Source organism: Rattus rattus, chromosome 6 (assembly GCF_011064425.1).
Source record: "Rattus rattus isolate New Zealand chromosome 6, Rrattus_CSIRO_v1, whole genome shotgun sequence".
Classification (NCBI taxonomy): domain Eukaryota; kingdom Metazoa; phylum Chordata; class Mammalia; order Rodentia; family Muridae; genus Rattus; species Rattus rattus.
The window spans coordinates 28,054,667-28,079,387 of record NC_046159.1 but is presented as its reverse complement, the minus strand read 5'-3'; the positions used below and the strand labels follow the sequence as shown (position 1 = coordinate 28,079,387).

General features: G+C 48.4%; 1 protein-coding gene across 3 annotated transcripts in view; it reads right to left on the bottom strand.

Annotated features, from left to right (window-relative positions):
• The window catches only part of Cacna1c (calcium voltage-gated channel subunit alpha1 C), a 608,098-nt gene that overhangs the window by 76,541 nt on the left and 506,836 nt on the right, over nt 1-24,721 (bottom strand). For all 3 annotated transcript variants that reach the window (XM_032905806.1, XM_032905803.1, XM_032905804.1), the window contains exons 13-21: nt 23,969-24,194; nt 14,669-14,876; nt 13,797-13,917; nt 11,842-11,956; nt 11,034-11,154; nt 10,660-10,729; nt 3,983-4,115; nt 3,489-3,618; nt 2,105-2,164 (exon numbers count right to left, since the gene is read on the bottom strand). In XM_032905806.1, coding sequence (XP_032761697.1) covers nt 2,105-2,164; nt 3,489-3,618; nt 3,983-4,115; nt 10,660-10,729; nt 11,034-11,154; nt 11,842-11,956; nt 13,797-13,917; nt 14,669-14,876; nt 23,969-24,194 — 1,184 coding nt within the window. The remainder of the gene's footprint in view (nt 1-2,104; nt 2,165-3,488; nt 3,619-3,982; nt 4,116-10,659; nt 10,730-11,033; nt 11,155-11,841; nt 11,957-13,796; nt 13,918-14,668; nt 14,877-23,968; nt 24,195-24,721) is intronic.

The window sequence follows — 24,721 nt, the reverse complement described above, 5'->3', positions numbered from 1 at the left end:
TAAATGGCTGCCATAATTCATATTCACCAGATAGTTTTGGACAGGGGGATAATGTGGCTCACAGCAGTTTCTGTCTCCTGACTTTGGGCTTGTTTTGTCTGGACCCTAGAAGTAGACCAGCCCTTTAGAATGCGTGAGAATGATGGGTGAGAGCAATGGGCTATGTACACAGGCAAGGCCAGATAAGAATGGTTATGAGAAAGGGCAAGCAGATACTTGGAAGACAGAACATTTTTTCAAGTCTATGTGGATTCATGGGGCCAGAAAATGCCACAACCAGGTACCTATACAAGTGGCCTTCTAGCTTGTGCTACTGAGGGTCACCCACCTGGTCCCTGCTTCCTGAAAGGCGTTTCTCAGGAAAGGCCCGAGACTAAGCATCTATATACCAAGAAAGGAATGGGATGAGACACAGCTTCCAAGTCCTTTGAGCTGGAGAGCAAGCTGTCTCTTACCATCCAATCTTAGACAGCTCAGACATGGCGTACCTCTAGGGAGAAACCATCTCCTCACTTCTGCCATTTCCACAGCTGGTTCTGAGTCTGCTTTCCTTCTGTGGAACAGTCCTCTCCATTAATCAGACTAACTGCTGTGCTCTAACCTGTCCTGTCCTCTTAAAGACACATGGCCCGGCTCCTTCAATAGTCCCTTAGAGCAAATGAAGCTCTGGGCCCCATCACAGTCAGTGCCTTGGCATGATATAGGGCCACCCCCAGCTGGGTGGACAAACCCAGGGGTGGGAGGCATGGGGAGCAGAGGGGATGCCGGGAGGGGTGTTCAGAAGCACAGTGAAGCATAAAAAGAGACTGGAAGCAGAAGAAGGAAGAAGTAGGGGGAAGGGCTTGCCATGGCAAAGCGTGAGAGAATTTCTGCTTGCATGGCAATCCTAAGGAGAAAGCACCATTGAAATCCTCAAGTGAAGCTCGGCATGGGCTCCTGAGAACTGGGCCTCAGAGATTTTTGTGTCCCGGGAAAGACCTCTCGGTACCGGCATGCGACCTTGAGCTTAGGGTACAACAGCAAAGCAGCTCTTCACAGAAAGGGACGCTGTCCCCCACCTACACTCTGATCAGGAAAGAAAAATCCTGAGCCACGCAGCTGGCGAGCAAGGGAAGCTAAGGGTCAGAAAACAGAGCATCTGAGGTGTGAGGACATCCTGGGAGACGCAGAAACTCCCAACTCAAGTTGTATCTGGATGAGGCAGAAATGTCAAGCCCACTATAAGGCTGGGCAGGATATGAGGGTTTCATCAGGGAAAGAAAGGCCTGTCGCTGGCACTGGTGCGCGGGGCGGACATCAGCTTGTATCTACCCCAAGGATGAGCTGAAGAGAGGCCTGAGCTTCTTGGGAGAGGGCATCTCAGGCAAGTGTCCCGGGAAGATGTTTAAGCTGAAGCCTGAGCTCAGAGACTATGACCCTTTGTTCTGTGCAAAGGTGAAGAATCTCTACCTTGCCCAGAGAGAAGCCAACAATACCCCAGGTCCTACGTCCTGGGTGCACCATCAAGGCCATGCTTTGATTTACAGGTGCAGACATATACGTAACAGGGCCTCTCATCAGAGCTGCAGGTTACCAGGGGATCAGAGCAGCAGGTTACCAAAGGGTTAAAGACAATCTCTAGTTGTCTTATGACCCAGCTAGGACGATGGCTGCCAATCCTGCTCCAGGTCCACCATTAGTGTGGCATGGCCCCAGTTTCTGCTCAGCTCTTCTGATTGCTTTGGTGGGGAGGAAGGTGTGGATGACAGGCCTCCAAAGAGAGGGGACAAAGTGACTCCTTCATGCTCCAGAGGTCTTGCCTTTCTAGAGTTTGCGTGGCATTTCCTCTATGCAGGAGGAGGGAGAGAGAATTTCAAGTAGGGCTCAGCCACCGACTGGTTGGAGAAGGTACAGGCGAGCCGAGCACTGCTGACAGCCACCATGCTCGGCCAGTGATGGGACAGCACCCGTGGTGACACAACCAGCATGTGACTTTCATCGGAGCTGGGACTAAGTGGTAGCATGAAGTGAAGCACAAGAGTCAGAGAGTGAAGGAGACAGAAGAGTCAGCCAGACAGAGCGGAAACACAGAGAGACAGAGACACATGGCTCAGGGGAGCATTACCTTAAGGATAATTTCTAATGTAAAGATACTAGTGAAGACATAGTCTGCATTGCCTAGGATCTGAAAAATAAGCAGAATTGGATTAGTGGCTCTGAGAGTGCACCCAACACCAACAGGAGCATGTGTTAGCGACAAGACAGACAGCAGCCGAGAGCTGGGACTGGCAGAGAGAGGAAGGAAGAGAGAGGGGGTGGGGCTTTACCTTTAGAGCAATTTCAATGGTGAAAATGGTGGTAAAAACAATGTCAAAATAAAACAGAATCTGCAAAACAGAAACAAACAGGATGGGGAGGGTGGGGGCGGGGGCACAAGCAGGGCAGGGGAGAGGTCAGTGGATGTTCACCAGAAAAGGAAAAGCACTTCAAAACAAGGTGCATTCCCACCCCCACCACACCACCAGAGCCTTTGCACACGGGGACAGGTGAGGAGACAGGTAGGAAAGACTTCACAACGTTAGCTCCCACTCGGGGCTAGCACAGGGGGCTCTGGGTCGGTGTGGTGTCTGCAGGCAGGTGTGGGAGCTTCCAGGGCAGGCCTCAGCCGGACCTGGGTGTGAGCAGCATCTACTTGGATGCTTCTCTCATCAACCCAATTTACTCACAAACCCAGAGTGGACCATGGGATGTTGGTCAAAAGACCAGTGAATGGGTTTGTTTTTGCAGGGCCACTGAAATATGCTGTCATGGCCTTGGGCATCCAGGTCAGCCCCGGTTGAGGACAAGCTGACTGATACTTGATTTCATCTTGGGAGATGGACCGGAGCTGAGGTCACTCCTGCTGACCTCAGCAAGACAGCCTGGAACAGGCAGGATCCCAGAGCTGAGAGCTTTGATTATGGATATGGCTTTGGAGCAGTGGCTCTTTTCCTCATGCCTGTGTGGCCGAGATTTAATAAAGCTTTGGGCGTTTGAGGTCTAGTAATTCTTATTTTAGTATTTAATATTGATCGCCAGAACCCTGGGTAGCTCCAATCAGACTCCCACTATCAAAGATGATCACAGTTTTCTTACAGTGTCAGCCATACCACGGGCACCTAGTTGCCAACGCTCCTCCTTGGTCAGAGGAATGGGGGCAGGGCATGAGACCAGGGGCCTCATCGCTGACTTCCAGGCAACTCGAGCTTCCTGGGGAACATCCACAGCAACAAGATGCCTGACCACTGTCCATTATCAACCAGCCAGATGCACTTAGGTACATGCTCACTTAGTGGAAAATCCCAGGCTGGGTTTTCTGTCAAAGCCCTAATGTCTTAAGGGAATCATCAATGTCTACAGATTATGAGGTTCACAACAGGCCTCCTAACTGAGCAGGGAAGGCAGCAGCAGAAGCTGTGGGCCTGCTCCACTCTCAGGACAGGGTGCACAGAACAAAATGGAGTGCATACGTGGTTCCTGAAGGAGGTGTGCTGGACGGGGTCCTCAGCCGCCAGGGAGATGCTACTGAGCAGAATGAAGAAGAGGATGAGGTTGGTGAAGATCGTGTCATTGACAATGCGGTGGCACTGCAGGCGGAACCTACGTGGGAAGGAGGGAGAGAAAGATGTGTCAGGAAAGATGGGGTACCACTCGGGCCTCAGGAGCCCGTCCCTTTGGTCCTGATACATAAGCTGGACAATTTCAGTCCCGCTTAGCCTACGATGTCTCAGTGTGAACAGAGTGAAGTATGAAAGGCAACCACTGTCCAAGTAGGAATACTTCACACATTCAAACCCAAAGAGGGGAGTAACTGTAGACCAACTGATTTACAATCCAGGACTCTCCACATAAGCTGTGAGGAGCTGGGGGCACCCAGGCTTCTCCTGTAGGTTGGACACAGGCATGTGCTAGGCTTGGTTACAGGAAGAAACAGAGTTCCTTTTCCCTGCCATTCCTTACACACCTGTTGTTTGGGCTGAAGATGAAAAATGCACTGGCTTCCGGCATGGGGACTGCCTTTTCCTTAAGGTGCAGCTCAGACAGGGGCCGGGGGCGTGGGCCCACAGGCATCTCGGGCTCCTCCTCATCCTCTTCACCTACGAGGAAGAGAAAAGCTCCATTCTCAGCACCTCTGCCACTCACTCCCACCTCTGTGCCCACTTCCCGACACATCCTGCGGCAGGATCAAGACATCATTGCTGGTGCTGCTGAACGATGAGATGCTAATCCAGGCAGATGCTCTGCCCCTTCCCTTGGGGCTATCCAAGGCCACCTCTGTTAGAGACAGACATTGCTGGAAGTATATAGTCCTAGGGGCTGTAAGTAGGTAGGATGAGTGATGTGTTCCTGGTTGTTCAAACTGTTCTGGATTCAAAACCGAAACCCCCACATGCTTGGAAATCCCCTAGTATGGAGAAAAAACCCCAGATGATTGGTTACCCTGGTTGGAAGGTGCTAGAGCACAGGCTGGGTAAGCCCAGGCATTGATCTTAGCTGTAGCCGAGTAAAGGGGATGGCTTAGCTCACGTGTGGAATACCTTATGGACAATTCTGTTTTTGAATACCCACTGATCAAACGAGGGGACTTACTATTGTCTCGTAGCTGAACTGACATGGCCACAAACTGCCTTCTAAATATTTATTTTTATGCCTGGAAACCAACGTTCCTTTCAGCCATAATCAGAGAATCTTTTAACGGAAATGGATGGTCGTAAACGCAGAGGCTCATGGTTGCCGTATGTGCTCGGCCCTAAGTAGGACATTTATATTTAAGACTCAGGGGTGGAAGGAGTCCGTGAGCCTGAAGGTAGCCTAGGAGCTGCAGGATGTTATCTTCTGGGTATGACAAGCATTGCACGCAGGGCCCCACGGCAGCTGAACTTGCCTTTACACGGCCTGCGTAAGACTGGGTCTATCATTAATCAATCATGGATGGGGTGAGACTCATGAGCCCTACTTCTCTCTGCTGAACTACGGGCTCCACTGGATTCTTCAGCTGTATACCCACGGAAGAGCCCACCAGGCTGCAATGGAGACCTCTAACACCATTGTCACACAGGCAGCTCTGATTAGGTCCTGCATAGACAGCTCTGACTAAGCTCAGGGAACCAAACAAAAAGACATGAATGTAGGGAAGGGGGAAGGTATGATGGGAGTGGGAGGGAGGCAGAAGCGGTGGGGGTGGGGTAAGAGTAACCAGAATGCACTACACACTATAGTCACGCATAAAATTGTCACGCAACAAATTTAATTAAAATACACTTTTAAAAACTTAACAAATTATACTTCACCCTGATTTCTCAGAAAACAAGGCAGGGAGAGTAGAGCTTAGGTAACGACAAGAGGCCCTACATCCTGATGCTAGACACTGACATCAAGTGAAGGGGTTCCTTTGCTCTTCTAGCCGGTGGCACAACTTGGGGAAATCGAAGGCAAACCGTTCCTATTAGCTTGCCTCACAGCATCTGTGGGAGAAGGCTCTGTGTGTGCTTCTGGTCAAACGTCCTTGGAATCTGGCAAAGGCAGCAGTAACCCGGATGCTCCAGAAATGCCTTTATCTAAATCATGGCTCCGTTTCTTTCTGAATATGGCCCTTGCATCTGGACCCCCCGTGCTGAGCTCCTCCTAGGACGGAACGGTAGTAATGGTGCACGGATATTTCAGAACACTGTCTGGCATGCAGCTGAAGCTGTGGAAGCGTCATCTCTCGCATCTCTACCCACAGGACAGATGTCGAGCGAATGAAATCAGTGCTTAGCCTCCTTCTCGGTCTCATCCTTCCCTGATCTGAATCTCTATCAATCTATCCGCTCAAGCCCGATCACCTCCTGGCTAGCCACTTCAGTGCGGTGACTCTCATTCTCCATGCGCACCCAGAATTCCAGAGTACGATTTTAGAAACAGTGCCTTCGAGGATGCAATCAATTATGATTAGTCTGCCCGGCACACGATAGTTGCGCTTACAAGAAGGTTTCAAGGCTCACACAAGTTAGAAGGCCATGTGAATAAAAACAGACAGAGATTAGCATGGTTGGTCTGTAAGGTGAGTACTTCTGGCTACCACAAGGCATTAGGAAGGGGCAAGCAAAGGTTTGTCATAGAGTGGACAGGATGAGGATGGCTCCCCTAAAACTTGATGTCAGACTTTAAGTGAGAGAGAAGGCATCCAATGTGTGGTTATTTCTTGGGTCCCAGAAAGCTGCAATGCCATGTGCTCTGGGGTAGGTTAATGCTCTCCATGTTTGAGCATCCTTTCCTTGCCTTCTGTGCAGAGCTGACAAGGATGTCAGTGTAGAGACATGGATATAAGAAAGGTGCTTGTAGGGGGAAGGGGAGGGGACTAACAAGGGTGGGAGGGAACCGAAGAGGGTAAAGAGGTGAGACTAACCAGAATGCATTATATATGGATGAAACTGTCAAGGAATAACTTTAATAAAAATATTCCTTATAAAATTAACAAATTATACTTAAAACTAAAAAAAAACTCAAAAGACAAAAACCAAACCAACCAAAGAAAATACAACCCTCCCCAAAACAAAACAAAACAAAACAAAACAAAACACCCCAACCAATCCATCAACCAAATGACCAAAAAGACCCAAACCCCTCTCTGAATTCAGGAGGCAGAGGAGGGTGATCGCTTGTTGAGTTTAAGGCCAGCCTGGTCTGCAGTGTCAGCCAGAATTTTTCAGTAGGACTTTGTCTCACAAACAAAAAGCAGAAAGCAATAAATAAAAATCTCATAAAAATTCTGGCCAGCTAAACAAACATCCAAAATCAAACAAAACCCCACCATATTTTCCCAGAAAATGTGCTTCGGAGAGGAGCCTTCATCCCAGGGCCCTGAGTGCTTGGGTTTCAAGCAGTGACTTCCCACCCTCCCCTCTGTCCTGTCTCCCAAGTGCTGGTGCTCAATGCTGTGTTATGACATCTGTTTATATGGTGCCCATGAGGTCTGCGTATGGTAGAACCAGGGCTTTGTGATTACAGACAAGCATTCTACCCGCTGAGCCACACCGCCAGCCCTTTGTTTTGGTAACGACGAATCCTCCACACGTTCATGAACAACATAACCACAGACTCCTACCTTTGACCTATGTGGCCTTGCCAAAGGCCCGTGCTACCCCTTCAGATGGCCACAGGCTTCGGCCTCTGACTGTGAATGAGTCAGGCTTTCCTACTTACAGAGTACACTATCTCTGGTGTTTCTTCAATGACAGAAAGCTGACCGTCAGGAAGATTAAAGGGACGCAAGGACCAAGAAAAATGAAGGCCATTGTCAACATTCTATCAACCTAGAACAATACAGCTCAAGATCACTGTCACAGACTAGGAGCTCTGCCATCGCCCTTGACGTGCAGAAGTGTGTGGTGGGGGCTTCAAGCGTGGCTGCCGCTGGGAATGTCTGTGAAAAGATTCTAGTTCAGATTGTTCCCCGCTACGGGCCACAGCAGCTTGTGATGGGCCCTTCTTGGGGCCAAAAGTGGTGTGCTCTCTTGCTGTAATTTTATTTAAACTTTAAAAAATATACATGGGGTAGACAGACTTATAAAGTGGCTCTGTCTGTCTGTCTGTCTGCTCTCATCATTTCTTACCATTTGCCTGATCTCCCAGTTTTACTTATCCTTTCTGCTGTCACTTTAGGAGATTGTTGAAATGTTTGTAAAGCAACTTCTAAACACTTCAGACTCTAGACACAAACACTGTAGTATTTTCGAAACAGAATCGCCACATTTTTACGCTAACACGATTAACCAAAATCTACTTAAAATAATTTAGCTCCTAGTCCACATTCTCCCCATTATCTCAAAAACTTCACTTTAAAATAGAAATTGTTTATTGATGACCTAGACGACATCTTTCCATTACGTTGAGTCATTGTTTCTAGCAAGTCTTTAATACTCCATGCAGCCTTCCACATAAACCCGTGAGGGTTTTAAGGCATCAAACTCTGGAGACACTCTGCTCTTCATTATACGTGAGGCCACACTCACCAAATCCCACTTCCCCTACAGGAAGAAGGGAATGTGGGTGGGTGGAGGAGAAAGGGAGCTTCCAGGGAAGAGGCCTATCACACCCTTGGAGGCCCAGTAGGAAACCAGTGGAGGCAGAGCAACATGGACGCATAGCTTTGCTTTAAAAAAAACGTGGCTCTCCACCACCTCCCTGGGTTTCCAGCCCAATGCGGCCTGACCTTTGGAGAAGAAAGGTCATTCAAATCCACAGTCATTTGCTGTCTGTTGACTTCAAGCTCGGAGTTGGTGACAGATTGTCAGCTCGAGGAAGCAAGCCTAAGGCTTATGCCAGGATGGGGCTTCCAGAAGCTGGGAATGTGTATGGTGGAAGGAGAGCCAGGACCTCCGACCTCAAAACCCTCCAAAAGGAGACAGCCTGTCAGTCACGCATCAGACAGAGGCACAGCATGTAGTCAGCGAGAGTTCCTTTTGCAATGAGAGACCTGAAAGCATTTTATGGAGCCACAAATGGGACATCTGTGATGGCAGCTGTCCTCATAGTGAGCAATGCCTCCTGGGTAATGACAAGATGGATTTCGGATTGACTATTATTAGGTGAGCATAATGCAGCAGCATATGCTATACTAATCAAATACGCAAGTTGACAGTGATAGCAATACACACGGTGCACTGAGACCTTGAAACACAATGGTGGCTTGGGAGCGCAGCTTCTTAAGCTGTGGGTCAGGACCCCATAAGGGGTATCATAAATAAATGTGGGCGTTATAAAAACTTTGCCCATAGTGAACGGTTTATGACTGTGCAGTTGCCAGGATAGAGTTCAAAAGCAAAGGTGAGACATGAGACAAGTCGGAGAGGCTCTGAAGCACTTACTCACGTGTTACACAGCTTCACCGTGGCCTAGGTTCTAACGCCTAGCGTGTGCTTCCATTGTGCGTGCCACCAACCCATGCTACGCTAGCAAGTACAGCCCGAGACACTGCGACTCAGATTTACAGCCACTGCCAACCGTAGGTACACACAGAATCTTCTGCAGTTGTTGAATCATAATGGTTCAGTTGTGGGAAACAGGTAAAATTTTACTATTGTTGTTCCTTTATTGTAAGGATCTAATTATCCTCGAATCCTCATGTCTTAGAATACTAGATTTTAAGAATTGCTGATCGAGTCACTGACTGGTGTCATTAAAAAATTATGAAATGAACTTTGGTTTGGGATTAGGATGACATTTCTAACAATTTCTATATCTGGCCCTAAGCACAGGCCTATTGTTTTATACTAAGTTCTATATGGAATTGTATTATCAATGGCAATTTAAAATAAAAATTTCTCATAATTGACCAATTATGAGAAATATTGAAGATGCTCTGTGTCCTGCAGCTTGGAATATTCAGCCAAATTTGTTTCTTTATATAAAAATGAGTCTATCCATCTCTTTAGTATGAAAATTTGCATTAGTCTTTAATAGCTGGTAAAATTATATGTATATGGGAGAATTATTTTATGATAGTCCTTCATGAAATTTATTACTATTAGAACATATTTAATTTGTATTTTATATACCTATATACTTGAAGTGGCATAAGATTTCCTTGGGAATGGCTGAAAAGATAGCTCAGAGGTTGCGAGCACTAGGTCCAAGTGGACCCAGGTTCAAGTCCCAATAGATGCATGGTGGCTCACAACCATTTATAATCCCGGTTCCAAAGGGATTCAATGCCTTCTATGGCCCTTTGTGGGCACCAGGCATGCACACGGTGTATAGATATTCATGCAGGCAAAACACCAATGCACATAAAAAATAAAAATATGTTTTTAACAAAAAAATTTTTTTTGAGTGAAAAGAGAACACAAGTGGAAAACGTGACGACCCTTTTAGGGTGGAAGAAGCTGAGGGGCAGATCATGCTCACACTCCTCACACTCGCACTCACACTCACACTCACCCTCACACTCATGCGGACAGAATGAGTTCTACTGCCCACAGTGGACAGGGATGAGCCTGGAGTTCACAGTAGCCTGGTACTTATTTTATGAAGAACTAGGTAAGAGATGTTCAAAGTCTCCAAAAATAGGGACATAGAAATGTTAATTACCTGATTCGATCAGTGTATATCATACGTGGATAAGTATATCTCTTTGCGCTCCAAAGAGATGTGCAATTATCACAGGCTAATAAATATTTTAAATATGTTAACCATGATGGAAATGTTAGCTACCGCAATTCCACACGGCGCACACACTGAATTAGCACTGATGGGGGAACTAACCCTCCTCTTAAAAAAACCATTAAAACAGCGATTTAAAAAAGAATAAGTCGGGGTTGGGATTTGGCTCAGTGGTAGAGCGCTTGCCTAGCAACCGAAAGGCCCTGTTCGGTCCCCCCAGCTCGAAAAAAAAAAAAAAAAAAAAGAAAGAATAAGTCAAAGTAATTATAATTTTAAAAGCCTTCTTCAAATGTGGTATTGTCTCTCTTAATATGATTATGAGAAAACCCAGGAAGAGCCTTCCCCTCAGATGGCAGCCGGTAATACTGAAGCCCAGATGTGAGCTGCTTCGTGGTGAAGGGGCTGGGAGGGGAGCTAGCCCCACGGTCCTCAGTGCTTGGCCACTCCCCCACCGCTGAGTCTGCACCCGGAGTCTCAGGGTCAGAAGTATAAAGGTACCTGCAGTGTCTGGGTTGGAGTGGGGACTCTTGTCCTCATTTTCACTGGGCTGGAGGTCATCCATGTTGATCTAAGCAACCAAGGGAGGAAGAAGAATTCAGTTAGTTGTGTGCCAGGGATCTTGAGCTGAGAGGAGCCTTGGAATGACATCATAGCTCAGGCTGAGCTAAAACAATGTGCACCTTTGTCCCTGAACCTGGTAGCAACCCTCAGAGCACCAGGAAAGGCTGAGGGTTTACCAGTGTTTTCTTTCCTTTCACTTCTGCTTGTCACCCTCTTCTCCCCTCACCCGTTCCTTCTTTCCTTCAGGTAAAGGACAGGAAGACCCTCCCTGACTTAGCGATGGCCCCTGAGCTCCTCAGTAAGCCCCTCACCTTGGTAGTGGGCGGGGATTCTCCATCTGCTGTAATGGACTTCAGCTCAATTTTCTCCTCTTTGCTCTCCTCCACTGCTGGTTTCTCCATCACCTCCTGTTTCTTTTCTGGGCTGGCGGTCCTGGCCGGTCAGCAGGGAAAAAAATCCAGAAAGGAATGTTTACTGGAATGACAGTGGACAGTGCAGCTAGGAGCTGCTTTGTGGGCTTCTAGGGGCAGCAAGATCAGCTCTGGGCCCGTGTTATCTTTCCTCCAGGACACATCTGACTTGCAGCTCCACTGTAAGCTCCACAGGGCTGGGGCACCTCTGGTTATCTCGCACACATCTGACCTCATCCAGAGCCTTGGCTGTTCCCCCATTAAATCAGAGGATTCTGGGTCTTACTTACGATTGAGTCCTAAAGGCCCTCTGCTCAGTGTCCAGCAGAGACATGGCATATGACTGCCCTTGCTAGATAATTATGGGATGGAATATAGAACCTTATATTGTGTTCCTAGGACCCCAATAGTACAAAAGTATCTATTTCTGAAAGCATCGTTTTCTGAGATGGAGTTGGGTTTTCTTCTGAAGGTGGCTTTCCCTTCTCTCCTTGTGTTCCCATGGCTCCTCTTCCCAAATAACTGCTCCCCATTTCCTGCACTGGTGGGGGAAATGCACCACCTCTGCAGAGACTACAGAGCAATGACTAGGAGCTGTAGGAGAAGTCAAACTCCTGCAGGAACCTCACTCAGCCAGGATGCCCACCAGAGGAGCACCAGCCCTTTCTCCCAAACCAGTGGGGATGGCATTCTAAGCTTAGAGGGTTACCTGGCCAGCTTCTTTCTCTCCTTCTCTTCTTCTTCCTCTTTTTGGGCAGAGGTCAGGCTCTCCGCATCAGCCAGGTTGTCCACCGCAATGGCCAAGAACACATTCAGTAGGATATCTGTTTGTGTCCACTCTTAAAGAAAACGACCCTTGGTTTTGGGAAGCATGAAGGGCACGGGGGTTGGGGAGAGTATACGCATGCAGAAATAAGAGTTGCCCAGGACAGACCGACTTCTCCTCTTTCCCGATCATCCTGCTTACTATTTGGAGTTTTCTAAGTGGCTGAGACAAGGCTGGCTTTGTGGATGGGAGCAGGGCAGGTCTGAAGCACCAGCCCTGCCTCGTGCTTCCATTGCTAGACTTCGTTGTTTGTTTTACCACTGAAGTACCTGTCTCTGACTGACATTACAGGCAGCACCATCTCTGGGAGATTGTTCTTAAGACCTGTTCATCCACCAGAACAGGGAACCAAAGAGATGGCTTAGAACCTCTGTCAGCTTTTATCGTGAACCCATGCATACAACACCCCCTAGAGAGTCTGACTAGAGCTGGCCAGCCTTGAGACTTCTTCACTTAAGCAGTCATCTGCCTGTCTCTCCCACCCTGCCAAGTCCTGCTTTTCCACCAACAGAAACACTATGGGCCAGAGAACCGCAAAGAGGGATAGCTGGAAAGGTCTTAAGTCGTTAAAACCTATACCTAGCCCAGGGCATTCATAAAGTCACATCTCTTCCTACACAGAGCTAAAACTCCACAGAAGAGGTCTTCGCTCTAGAAGACTACTGGCCCTTGACCCTTGACCCTGGACCATAGGAGGGGCCTGCGGTACACTATCCCAGCCCTCTTAGTGAGGCTGTGTAAGCAGCACTTCCTGTGGCAAATTCGGATAAGGGTGTCAGAATGCTTAGAGCAAGAAGTGTTCAGATTTCAATTTGTTTTTCAAATTTTGAAATAAATCATGATGGGATTTATCTTGAGCACAGGGCCTAAAGTACATTTGATTTATATATACATCTGATTTATAGACATCTGATTTAAATACATCTTTTACGCAGACTCTGACATCTACTTCATAAAAACATCTAATAATTTTGTCTATGAAGTGCTCTTGTGGATTTCTGCCTAATGCAACCTACAGGCTCTTAAGAGGGTCCAGATATTGCACTGTTGGATAGGGATGGCCCAGCCTGTCTCACACGGTGGACACACCGAGGAGGAAGGCCTTTGGTGTGCCAGAGGTCACCCAGAGGATAGAATGCCAATTTTGCCTGCAGGTGGCATAGTGTTCTTGATTTCTGAAGTACAGAAACTGAGAAGGTCACTCAAATTTCGGGCTAGAGGGTTTCCATTTTATCACCCAGCTCCGGACTCCACTCTCACAGGCTCAGACAGTGGGAGGGGAGAAACAAACAAGGGCGAGAGGCCCTGGGATCCTGTCCCCGACTCAGACAGGGAAGGAGCTATCAGGTCCCCTTGGTAACTTGTGCAGCTCGGCCTATGACTTTAGCGCCGAGAACAGCTTCACAGGGAGGGAACTGATGAATGCACAGGGTGGAGGTCTGAGTAGATTCAGTAGCTCCAGAGTGAGCAGGGTACACACCTCCAGGCGTATTCCATTCTAGTCTGAGAAAGTTTGGCTGCACAGACCACAGTGCCTCGGGGCCTCATTCACTTAGACTATGAGCAGAACACACTTTCTAGAGAGGGGTGACCCAGTTCAGAACTGTGTGGTGCACTGTCTCCTGTGTCCCTGCTGCAGTCTGCACCCAGACCCACACCACTGCTGAAGTGATCCTAGGCCAGGCCACACTCCTTCCAAGAGCGGTCTTGCCTAGCTAGTCTATGGTTGGGCAGCCACAGCACAGAGCCCCAACCAGGGCCTTGGAGCACGCGCATGGCACTGTGCTAAAGGCCGAGAGGGGCAGCAGGGTTGGGGCAGCATCAGCACCAAAGGATACAATTTCCACAGATGAAGAGGATGATGAAGTAAATACAGACTAACATCCCTGGAAAAGAGGGGCCGCCATAAGCCATGATCCCATCATACATCACCGAATTCCAGTCCTCCCCGGTCAGGATCTGAATGACACATTCCCACCAATAAGGGACACAGCGTTAGACCAACAGCAAACCCCCAAACTCCCCTGCCCTACCCTTCCTGCCCTGTCCCACTGTCTTAACAGAAACGTCCCAAGTCTCCTTTCCACATTTCGTCCTTGTTCTGGCTCCCAATTATTCTTAAGAACTACAACCCACAAAGTGCAGGGCCACTAGCAAATGGAAAGGCTCTGTGGTCAACACAGTATGCTGTTCTTCACAGAGGGTATAAGAGATGGCCCTCAATAGTTCCCTGGGTGGCACTATCAGGTGATTGCGATCTTGAAGACACTGACAGGTCACACCCAAGACTATTAAACAGAATCTTTAGGTGCCATTGTTAAGATTTTAGCAATATACACACACTATTCCCTCTTACCTACTTTTAAACCCAAATACACACTATTCCAGGTCTGTCGTATGCCAAAGCATTTGTGAAAAATTATGGCTTTGGACCAGCCCTAATTCTTCCAGCGACAAGGACGTGGCTGATGTGGCTGATGGGTGCCACGGCCACACAAACATTGTAAACGGATCGATTAGAGGTTGTTTTATAGCCACCCACATAGCTCCATGGAGGGCTGAGGGACAAGACGTGACAGAAACGCCCTCCATGGCTGTTCTAGGCTGGCATTACGCCCTCCACGCCCCACCCTTTCAAGGCTTCCTCTTGCCCACCTCTGACTTCACCACTGAGCCACCCTCCCAGTGAAAATGGCAGCGGAATTCATACCTGAAACACAGTGAGGAGAGACTGCGGGAAGTTATCAAATGTGCTCCTACGGGTCTGCATCTCATCGAAGTTGAACTTCCCACCAAACAGCTGCATCCCCAGGAGGGAGAAGATGATGATGAAGAGGAAGAGGAGAAGCAGCAGGGAGGCGATGGAACGCACTGAGTTCAGCAAGGACGCCACGAGGTTGCTCAGGGAGTTCCAGTACCTGCGGGCAGACAGGGCGTTCAGTTGCCTCTCCTCTGCTGCTTTCCCACCCCTCACCCGTGGGCCCTGCCGGTCCCTGCGAGCTCCAGGTTCCGGGGTCGGGTAGTGGTGTGAACCTGACTCTTGGTTGGGGTGTGGAGCTGTAAGTTTAGCATTAGTAAGAGGCTACAACAATGAGGAGAGAGGGCCTCAGGGCCCCTCTGCCAACTGTTGATGCCCTTGGACAAGTTATTAGTTCTCCACCATTTCCTGCCTTCCTATCTGAAAAAGACAAAACAGACCAAAGCAACTGAAGACTACAGGAGCGTGAAGCATTGGGTAGCCTGGAAAATAGTAGCCCCTCCCTCTCCTTAAAGCAGCGCTCAGTAGTCTGTTTGGCACACGGCTGATTTAAGTTTGTAATTACCACGAACACTTCTGTTTTTTAACAAATTCCTCTCCTCAAGAACGAGCAGATTCCAGCAGCAGGTTCCTGGGTAGGTAGGAAGAGTACTGCTCAAGGTAAAGAGAGTGGGTGGAGCTTAGTGATGGCACCAACTTCCCTGTCACTATGGTTGGTTTTTGAAAAGTCATTCCTTTGGAAACTTTGACCCTGTATCTGGGCCTAGATATGTTTAGTTTTAGTAAAAGCCCACAGGATTCTGATAATTCTCGATTGCTACTAATCTATCACTTCATTGGGGACAGATCCTACAAGAGCCCTCTATGGAATCTGTGGGGTTCATAGATCAATGATCACAGGGAGTAAGGACTTTTTCCGAGGGCCCACCAGAGTTACATCTGCTGGTAGATGAGCTCCCTACCCGTAACCCAGATTTTTGATTCCATTTCACATGACCATGGAATTACTGAGTCTTCTTAACCGTGGTAATTGCTACAAAGTAACCCTTGGTTTTTGTTTTCTTGCACAATTTTGGAGTGAACAACAGAGATAAAACCAATAGAATGGCGTACAGGGCTGTACACCCGCTCCCTGGCTCTGGAGATGTATCTGATTCTATGGTACTGTCTTAAGATACCAGTTCTGTTACAGTAAGGATGAAGTAAGTTTTATCCTAATCCATAAACTCATCCCTTGTTTTGAATCAGATTACAGGATCCAATCGGCTTGTCTATTCCTTCAGACCATCTTCCTACCATCAAATCACCTCCAAAATTGAGCTGTATGTGACCATAATGTTCCCTCACTTTCCTCTGTCTCACGGTACCTTGGAGCCAGTCCTTATATGCTACGATTGGGTTGCTCTGAACACTCTGATGTGTGATAGGCTCCCTGGAGTCCCTGTAGGCCAGAGTTAGTGTTCATCTGCTTAATGGGAGAAGTTAAGAAGGTTTGGAAGACCTTTCCTGATTACACTGAAACAGCTTCTCCAAGCCCGTTGGCGATCAAAGGCTGTGCAGATGTTCACCAAGTCCTAAATGCTTCTTCTCAGTCCCAGAGGAAGCATGAGGTCACACTCTCTGACCCTGGGGACTGGGTGATTCTCAAGCACTCAGTGAGGTGCTTGTCAATAACCAGTATTTAGAAACCAGCAACTTAAGAGCGCATTAACTGTCCAGCTACACAGAGAGGAGAGTGTCTGTGCGTAGGCGGAGTTAGACAGCCACAGAAAGTCAGAGTCTTAGCCTCCATGAAGTACACGGCAGTGAGGGAAATTACATACAGGGCTTGAACTGAGGTTCGGCTCTCTCTGGGAACCATGGGGGAGATTTAGGGGTGTCAGTCAAAAATGTTCCTGACTCCAGAATACCACAGAGACTGGGGGAAAAGGCAGAAGAAACAAGGCAGGACAGAGAACAGTTCCTGACCCAGGGTCTCCTGAAGCCTGAAGCTCTAGGGAAGGTGGAGCCTGTGATAGAGGATTGGAGCACGGGGTAAAGCGGAGCTCACTTGAGAGCCTGAGAGAGCATGGGGCTGGCTAAGGGCAAGCATTAGCTACAGTGACCACCTTCCTGAATCCCCTACTCCGCCCTGCATCCCCGACCCTAGGAGCTCTCACGGGAAGTCTAGGCTTCAGGTTGAGGAAGGTGCACCAACCACATCATGAGCTGTGAGGTTTCCTGCCTACGCTCATTTCCCTGTCAGGAAATAAGAGCAGTGGGGTTGACCTGCACGACCGGCACGCCTTACCTCACAGCACATGCAAATCCCAAGGTTCTGTCTTCACAACAAACCTTGGCCACCTCCCACTGCCTCCATCACCTAGGCCTAGCCACCAGGCTCTCGCACTGGGGTTTCTGGGATAGCATCCTACCAACTTGCTCTGCTTTATCTCAGGGTCCTCACAGTCCATCCACAGTGGAGCGGCTGAGAGTCCTCTTACAGTGGGAGCCACATCCAGCCCCCATGGGGGCTCCTACCTAGTGGGAAAGCCTGAACCCTCATGACCTGCGGCCTGGCTCCTACTCTCTTCCTTCCTTTTTCACTCCAGCCATGCGAGCCTTACTTCACTTCCCGTTTCCGGATGCTCTGCTGAACCGGTCCTTATTTCTACCGATGGCTACCCAGTTCTCACTCTGAAGATGGTATGGGGTGCTTCCTTTAGGTCCTTGCCTCTGATCTCAGGGCAAGCTTCCCTGATCGCTACTTTAGCCCCTTGTTCTACACCATCCCTTAGCATTTATTATTATTGTGTGTTTATGGTGTGTGTGTGTGTGTGTGTGTGTGTGTGTGTGTGTGTGCACGCGCGCACGTGCACATACACATGCATGTGCACCACAGTATAGGTCTGAGGACAATGTTTTGGATCATCCTGTCCTACCTCTGCATGGGTTCTGGGATTGAACTCATGCTATCAGGCTTACACAGCAAGCACTTGATGAACAGCGGCTCCCCTAGTTTTACAAGAAACATCACCACCAGAAAAATATCTATTTCTTTGCTTAGCGTTTCTTTTCCCCTCTCAGAACTGAAGTCCATGGGGAAGGGTCAGGGAGTCACATATGCTATTTGGCTCCCTAATTCTCCCTTTTTAAAAAAAAATTTATTTATTTTCTTTTTATTAATGAATTTATTTATTCACTTTACATCCCAGTATCAGACCCCTGTCCTCCCTGTACCCCCTTCCACAGAATCTCCTCCCATTCCTCCCTTCCCTTCTCCTCTGAGAAGGGAGAGCCCTCCACCCCTGGGTCTGGGTCCCCTTCCTCCACATCAAGTCGTAGCAGGACTAGGCACATCCTCTTCTACCGAGGGCGGCCCAGCTAGTGGAATGGGATCCACAGGCAGGCAACAGAAGGGACAGCCCATGCTTCAGTTGTTGGGGGACCATGAAGACCATTTGCAGGGGACCTATGTTCAGCCCATGCCTGCTCTTTTGTTGGTCATTCAGTCTGCAGGAGCCCCTAAGGGTCCAGGTGAGTGGACTCTTTGTCTTTCTGTGGAGTCCCTGTCCTCTTCCAGTCCCTCAGTCTTTTCCCTCACTCTTCCACAAGATTCCTGGAATTCCCTCTAATGTTTGGCTGTGGGTCTCTGTTTCTGTTTCCTTTAGCTGCTGGGTGGAACATCTCAGAGGAAAGTCATGCTCCTGTCAGCAAGCATAATGGAGCATCATTAACAGTGTCAGGATTGATTTTTGCCTATGGAGTAAGTCTCAATTTGGGCCAGTCATCTCTTCACCGTGCTTGGCCCACAGGAGGTGATCAATGAGCTTTTTGTTGAATGAATGAATTTTACTATAAATGTAACACATTTGTAGTTACCTGAGGGACAGGCAGTGAGCCTCACGGGCACGTGTTTGACTCTGTATACATGTTCTCAGATGGGAGCAGGGGTGAGGGTAGAAGGGCATGAAGTTGGGAGGGGGAGAGGTTGGGAAGTGGGACGACTTAGGGAGAGGGGTGGGAGGTATTATGGTCCAAATGCATTTGATTAAGTAAGAAATTCTCAAGTAATTAATAAAATATTATATTAAAATAACATTAAGATGTGATTAATAAAAGAACACAAGTGTGGGTCTGAGGTGAGGGATCTGGCTGTCCAAGGCCAGCATGCCAGGGCTGACAGTGGGGCACAGGGTGGGGAGTTCACTATGGAATCCAGTGATCTGTACGTATTCTGTCAGCAGTTTTGGCAATGCGGGGTGACTGGCCTCAGCCCTGCAAACTCTCTTGATCCATCTCTCAAGGTCATTACTGCATCTCTCAAGGTCATTACTGCATCTCTCAAGGTCATTACTGCTGAGCACAGGACTACAGCCCTTTCCCAAGAGTCACTGTCCCTTTCAGGAAGCTAGCTCGTGACAAGCCAGAAGGTTTAGTGACACATCAGTTGTTATCCTAACTGCTCAACACCGTGAACTACAGACTCACGCACCAGTCGCAGACCTCAGAGAAAACCTGGGAGACTTACGCATCTGTGGACAGAACAGTGGCCCAGACAGAGTCCATGCACAGCACAGCTGGGACCGCCCAGTTCTGATACATCTGCGTATCTCAGGCTGCACCACCCTTTCCAGTGTGTGTCTCTGTCTACTTGTTCCTATCCAGTTCCCTTCTATCTAAACCCTCCCCATGTCTCTCCTTTTTGCCTTGCCAGCCTTCTTCAGATTTTTCACTCAATGATCTTCTGTTACCTTTTCCCTCGGCCTCCTGGGTTGAATCACAACCCTCCGTTCAGGGACGCTCTGTCCCATCTCGTTCCCCTCTGTACATCTGTTTTGGGATTTGGAGCTCTGGAGAGTTCTCTTTCCTCTTCTATAACGATCTGAGACTTTCTAGAACCTTTCAGTTCAGACATCTTTTGCGTCAAAGAGCTCAGGACAGCCGTTTGCCGTCACTGTGGTGTCAAACAGTCCTTGAGCTTGCTATAGATAAACAGTGTTGGAAACAAGAGCAGTAGCTTCTGAGGTGGCTTCACAGAGCTCCACCCTACTCCTCCGTCTGTTCCAGAGGGGGCCACCACTACACAGGTACCGCTCCAGAACACTCCAACACTGGGACATGGAAACATTCTCTTGGTCTTGGGGACAAGTTACCTATTGCTAAGACGGTTTATAAGTGGAATTCCCCACAGTAGGTTTGTGTATGATTGCGCCTTGTGATGGAGAGAGCGGAAGAAGGGGTGAGAATCCAGTAAGATAGTATGGGGGCCAGAATACACACAGTGAGCAAACACAACTGCTCTCTTTCCGCTCTTAGGACCTCAGCAGTGGGTGTCCTTGGACCAAAACCGCAGTGATCATGACCCCGGTCCTTGAGGATGCGGCAGATTCTGGAGGTACTTGTGTGACAGGTGTAGGAAGTGTAGTCCATCGCAAGGAGCTGTAAAGAATTCTAGGCTGTCTTGGTCAGGGGCTAGGACAGTTTGGGCTGAAGGTATAACTCCTGCTAGTAGTATCCTCTGTCCTCTCCATTGAGTCAAGCTGCCAAGAGCGCCTGGTCTTGACCTTGAGATGGCTTTAAGAAGGCGAGCTTCTTTGAACTTCTATATCAGACTTGCTCAGCACTACGTAACTGCCCCTAAAATCATGAACTTGTCAGGGTTGAGAGGGGGCATGTTCAAATGCATCTTCTTAAGCTCCTCTAGGTGACAGTTATCACTCCTGGGAGTAACTTCCTTCCTGCAAAAGACAGCATGTGGCTCTTGGGTCTGAGCTTCTCCTCCATGTACTCTTGCCTGGGAACGTCACAAATACCATATCCTTGTTTGCTGGCGACCTTGAGGGAGGTGAGAAGCTCCACGGGCTTCTCAGCAGAGGGTTTTAGAAGGTAGTAAAGAGTTGGGAGGTCGAGCGTGGGAGCCAGACTCTGGGCAAGGACCTGGAGATCTTTAAGGTGTGGAAGACTCGCAAGTGGTACTCACATAGGGCTTCAGGCAGCCCATGTGTTACAGGTTCTCAACCTTCCTAACGCTGCAACTCTTTAATACAGTTCTTCATGTTGCGGTGACCCCAAACCATAAAATTATTTTCATTGCTACTTCTCAGTGGCAGTTTTACTACTGCTATGAATTGTCATTTAAATACTGTTTGGAGATAGAGGTTTGCCAATGGGGTTGTGACCCGCAGGTTGGGAAGCACTGTCATATGTGGTCATGGTTTAGGGCGAATGTGTCTTCCTAAGTCAGTCTAATGGTGCATTTGAGAAAGTGGGAGGCAGCCGCAGGGGAGGAGCAGGAGACTACAAGGGTATTTTGGCTTATAACAAACGCAGTAGAAACACTAGCAATAATGGATGCTAACACTCCCTAAGGTACACTGTGTGTCAGATATAACACTGTGTGTTAGCCCCATGCTAACCCTCAGAGCAACTCAGCCTCACAATCACCTAAGAGAGGACTCGAAGATGATCCATTTTACAGATGAGATGACTGTGGTAAAGAGAGTTAAGTCATTTGCCCAAGGTAGCACTGCTAAGGCAGGCATTACACTGTTGGCAACAAAAGGCAGGTCCATGTTTCAGAACATCCTCTGGACTTCAATGAGCTATTGAGCTGATGGGCTAGGCTGTCTTATAGTCTGAGTCCTGAGACAGGACCTAGAGGACTGTTTTCATGCTGCCTCTTGCTACATGGTTGCCGACTCTGGGTCATGGTTTGCTTTTCCTGGGTCTGATAAACACTATTTTTAACTTTCAAGTTTTCACTGCCTCATAAATAATTTTGACACATTCCATGTTTGAGATCTGGGCTTTGTCTTTTCAGCTTCCATTAGAAACGGAATCACTGCTAGATATTGTTATAACGTCTTGGAGCAATTGTCTACCGATTCTCTTTTAACTGTTTGGTGTATTCTTTCTGTGAAAATACTGATAAAAAACAACTTTTGAAAATTTAGCTTGACCAGAGGGCATCCCATAGCCCCCGTGCAAGAGGAACCAACAGTACTTTCAGGCCTCAAAAAGTCCCTAAGCAGAATCATTCCATTGTCTAACAGGTAGTCACTTCAAGTCTCAAACCCTCTGGAAATGTATACATTCAAATGGATGAGGGTGAACCATGGCGAGGTAATGAAAGACAGGCTAGTAGTTCAGAGTGCCAACTGCTGGGGAGGCACGTGCGTCCTTTGAGCATGTCTTCATCCAACCTTATACTGGAAATGTGCAGAGCATGGGCGGGATCTGGTCCATGTGATCTCCGGCAGAGCATGGAGATGGAGCACCTGTGTGTGGTCCTTCCATGAAGCAAGTCTATTTCTCCTTCTCACAGCTCTTGGAGAACATCTAGCAAAGTCTTGCCACTGGTCACACATTGAAGAACTTTTGTTGTTGTTGTTGTTTTAACAGTGCAGTGTGAGCAGTGGCCGTGGTTTTTGAGCTGTTAGAATCCTCAGGAAGCTCTGTAAGAGCTCTGCCTCTCAAAATGACCAGAGTCCCTGACACACATTTGAAGTCTCACGACCTCACTGTCCTCTATGACATCAATAACACGAGCTGGACTGAAGACCAAGACCTCTGGTCACCAGCACTGAACGTATATGCAAGTGCGTGTCACTGGAGTCTCAAACAATGTGCATTCATTCAGACTGCTGCCCAGAGAACTGCAACGACAGTGACAGCTAGGATGCTTCCCAGGGCCTGGTGACTCATGCAGAGGAACACCCTGTGTGATCGGTGACACACGTGTCCTTGACCTAGAGGCTGAAGTCTCCATCTTCGTTTCCTAACATCCAAGGGACAGGTTTAATGTTCCTATTTCCAAGGGCTGCCTGGAACGCAGACGCCTCAGGGATCTGGGACTTCTCTTTGGAGACCCCCTTCAGCGAGCCCTAAGTATGTGTCTGTGAGCTGACCACAGCTTCCTTAATACAACATCTATTACACTGACAGCCACACAGGCGTCTCGAGGCTTTAATAAAACGATGCTCATGGGGTTGGAAGGCCTTCAGATGTTTTCCCAGTCAGTTTCATTCTTCAACTAAAGCGATGGCCGCAACAAGAAAGAATAGAATTCTGCCTTGCAGTATTGTGGAGGGAGCTGGAGGGTATTACATTACGCCATTCACATGGTACCACATAAACCTTCCTTCTAAAGCTTGGTGAGCTTCTGGTGGATATAGACACCACCTTTACTCCATCCGCTCAATTGGGGGAACTTCTGCTTTCTGGCTCTTGTAAATAATGCCGCTACAGACGCACGTGCTTGAACATCACTGTAGTGCCGTGGGTAAACACCCACAAGCAGAGTTCCTTGACCATCCAGTACTTCTGCTCTTGGTTAACTGAGAACCAGGAGCTGTTTCTCACAGCCGCTATACCCTTCACTGCACAGTTCTACCACAAGGCAGTCCATCTTGGCTGTAGAATCACTAAGGGTGCAGACCTCTGGGCATCTCCCTGAGGCTTTTTGCAGAGCGGTTTAAAGGAGCGGGAAGACCTACCTTGGATGTGGGCAGCAGCATTTACACACGGCAGTGACACAGAGAATATAAAGGAGAAGATGGCCGACAGCAGCGCATCCCTCTACGCTTCCTGCTGATGCACTGTGCCGAGCCATTTGACACTCTGGGTACCATGTCTTCTCACTGGGGTACCCAGTCACTCTGGACTCTGAGCCAAACAATGCCTTCCTTCCTTAAGCTGCTCTTGTCAGCTATTTGGTCGTAGGATTGAGGAAAAGGTAGCTAATACGCACCAAGAGAGCCAGAGTCCCAGTTTGCCCTGTCCTCCCCTGTCTTTGCTATCTTGTGGCCTCATTTGGTTTTGAATAGCATCCCTAACAATGGGCCTGCTTACAATTTGTGGGTGGGGGAGCAATAATGCTGACTAAGTCCTTTTCTTCTTGTCTAGAATCGATAATACCACAGTGTCCAAAAGTCATCTTATGACCCTACAGTTAAGTCAACCAACATCAGTGCTGGTCAAGCCAAGGATAGGAGGAGACCAAATCCCACTGCTTTTCTTAAAGCCACTGGGCTGGCTTCTACTAAGCCAGTAGAATAAACATAACCAAGTTGAGTGACAGCAGTCCACAGCCAGGGGGATTTCTGAGAGTCACACCTCCAAAACGAACCACAACTCTGCTTGCTGTAGACCACCAGAGGCTAGACCATTCCAGAGATTGTACCTCTTCCCTCATCCGGCCTCATCCTCCCGGGCCTTCCAGTAGACTTCTCCTAAGTCTCACACCCAACGGGGAAAAGAGGAGCCACATACCTGGTGATCTTGAAAATCCTGAGCAGCCGCACACATCTCAGCACGGAGATGCCCAGGGGCGACATGATCTTCGTCTCCACCAGGATGGTCTCCAGGATGCCCCCGCACACAATGAAACAGTCAAAGCGGTTGAAGAGGGATACAAAGTAGGCCTGCAGACCCAGGCTGTACATCTTCAGGAGCATTTCCGCCGTGAAAAGGGCCAGGAGGGCCTTGTTGGCCGTGTCTGAGAGGGGTGGAGAGGGCGTGGGATTCAAGCCAGGAATGAAGAAGATCAAAGAGGAAGGGGGGAAAAAAACCAGTCACTGTCACAGCTGGAGAAAAAGACCCATCTCTTCCTCCCTCTCTCCCTTCTTCCCATCCACCCCTACTCCTCCTTCCCATGAGACCTCTCCCAGCTACTTCTGGAAGAAGAATTAAGTCCAATTTCCATCGCCAGGAGCATATGCTGAGCATCTAGTGCTCATCGGATGTTTAGCATATGCTGCCTTCCGTAATCCCCGTCGGAATCTGAGAGGCTTGGCACTGTTCGTTTGTTTGTTTGTTTGTTTATGTACTTTTATTTATTTTATTAAACCCAAGACTTTAGAGATGAGACAGGAGATTCAGAAGGGTCAGTGACCCATCCAAGCCAATAACCAAAGTTAGGACCCGCCTATCTGTGCTGTATCTTGTTACCCCAAGACTGCCCCTCCCAGGATCCCTGTGACTGGAGCTATGTCTGCCTTACTCCCAGATGAGATGCTCAGATAT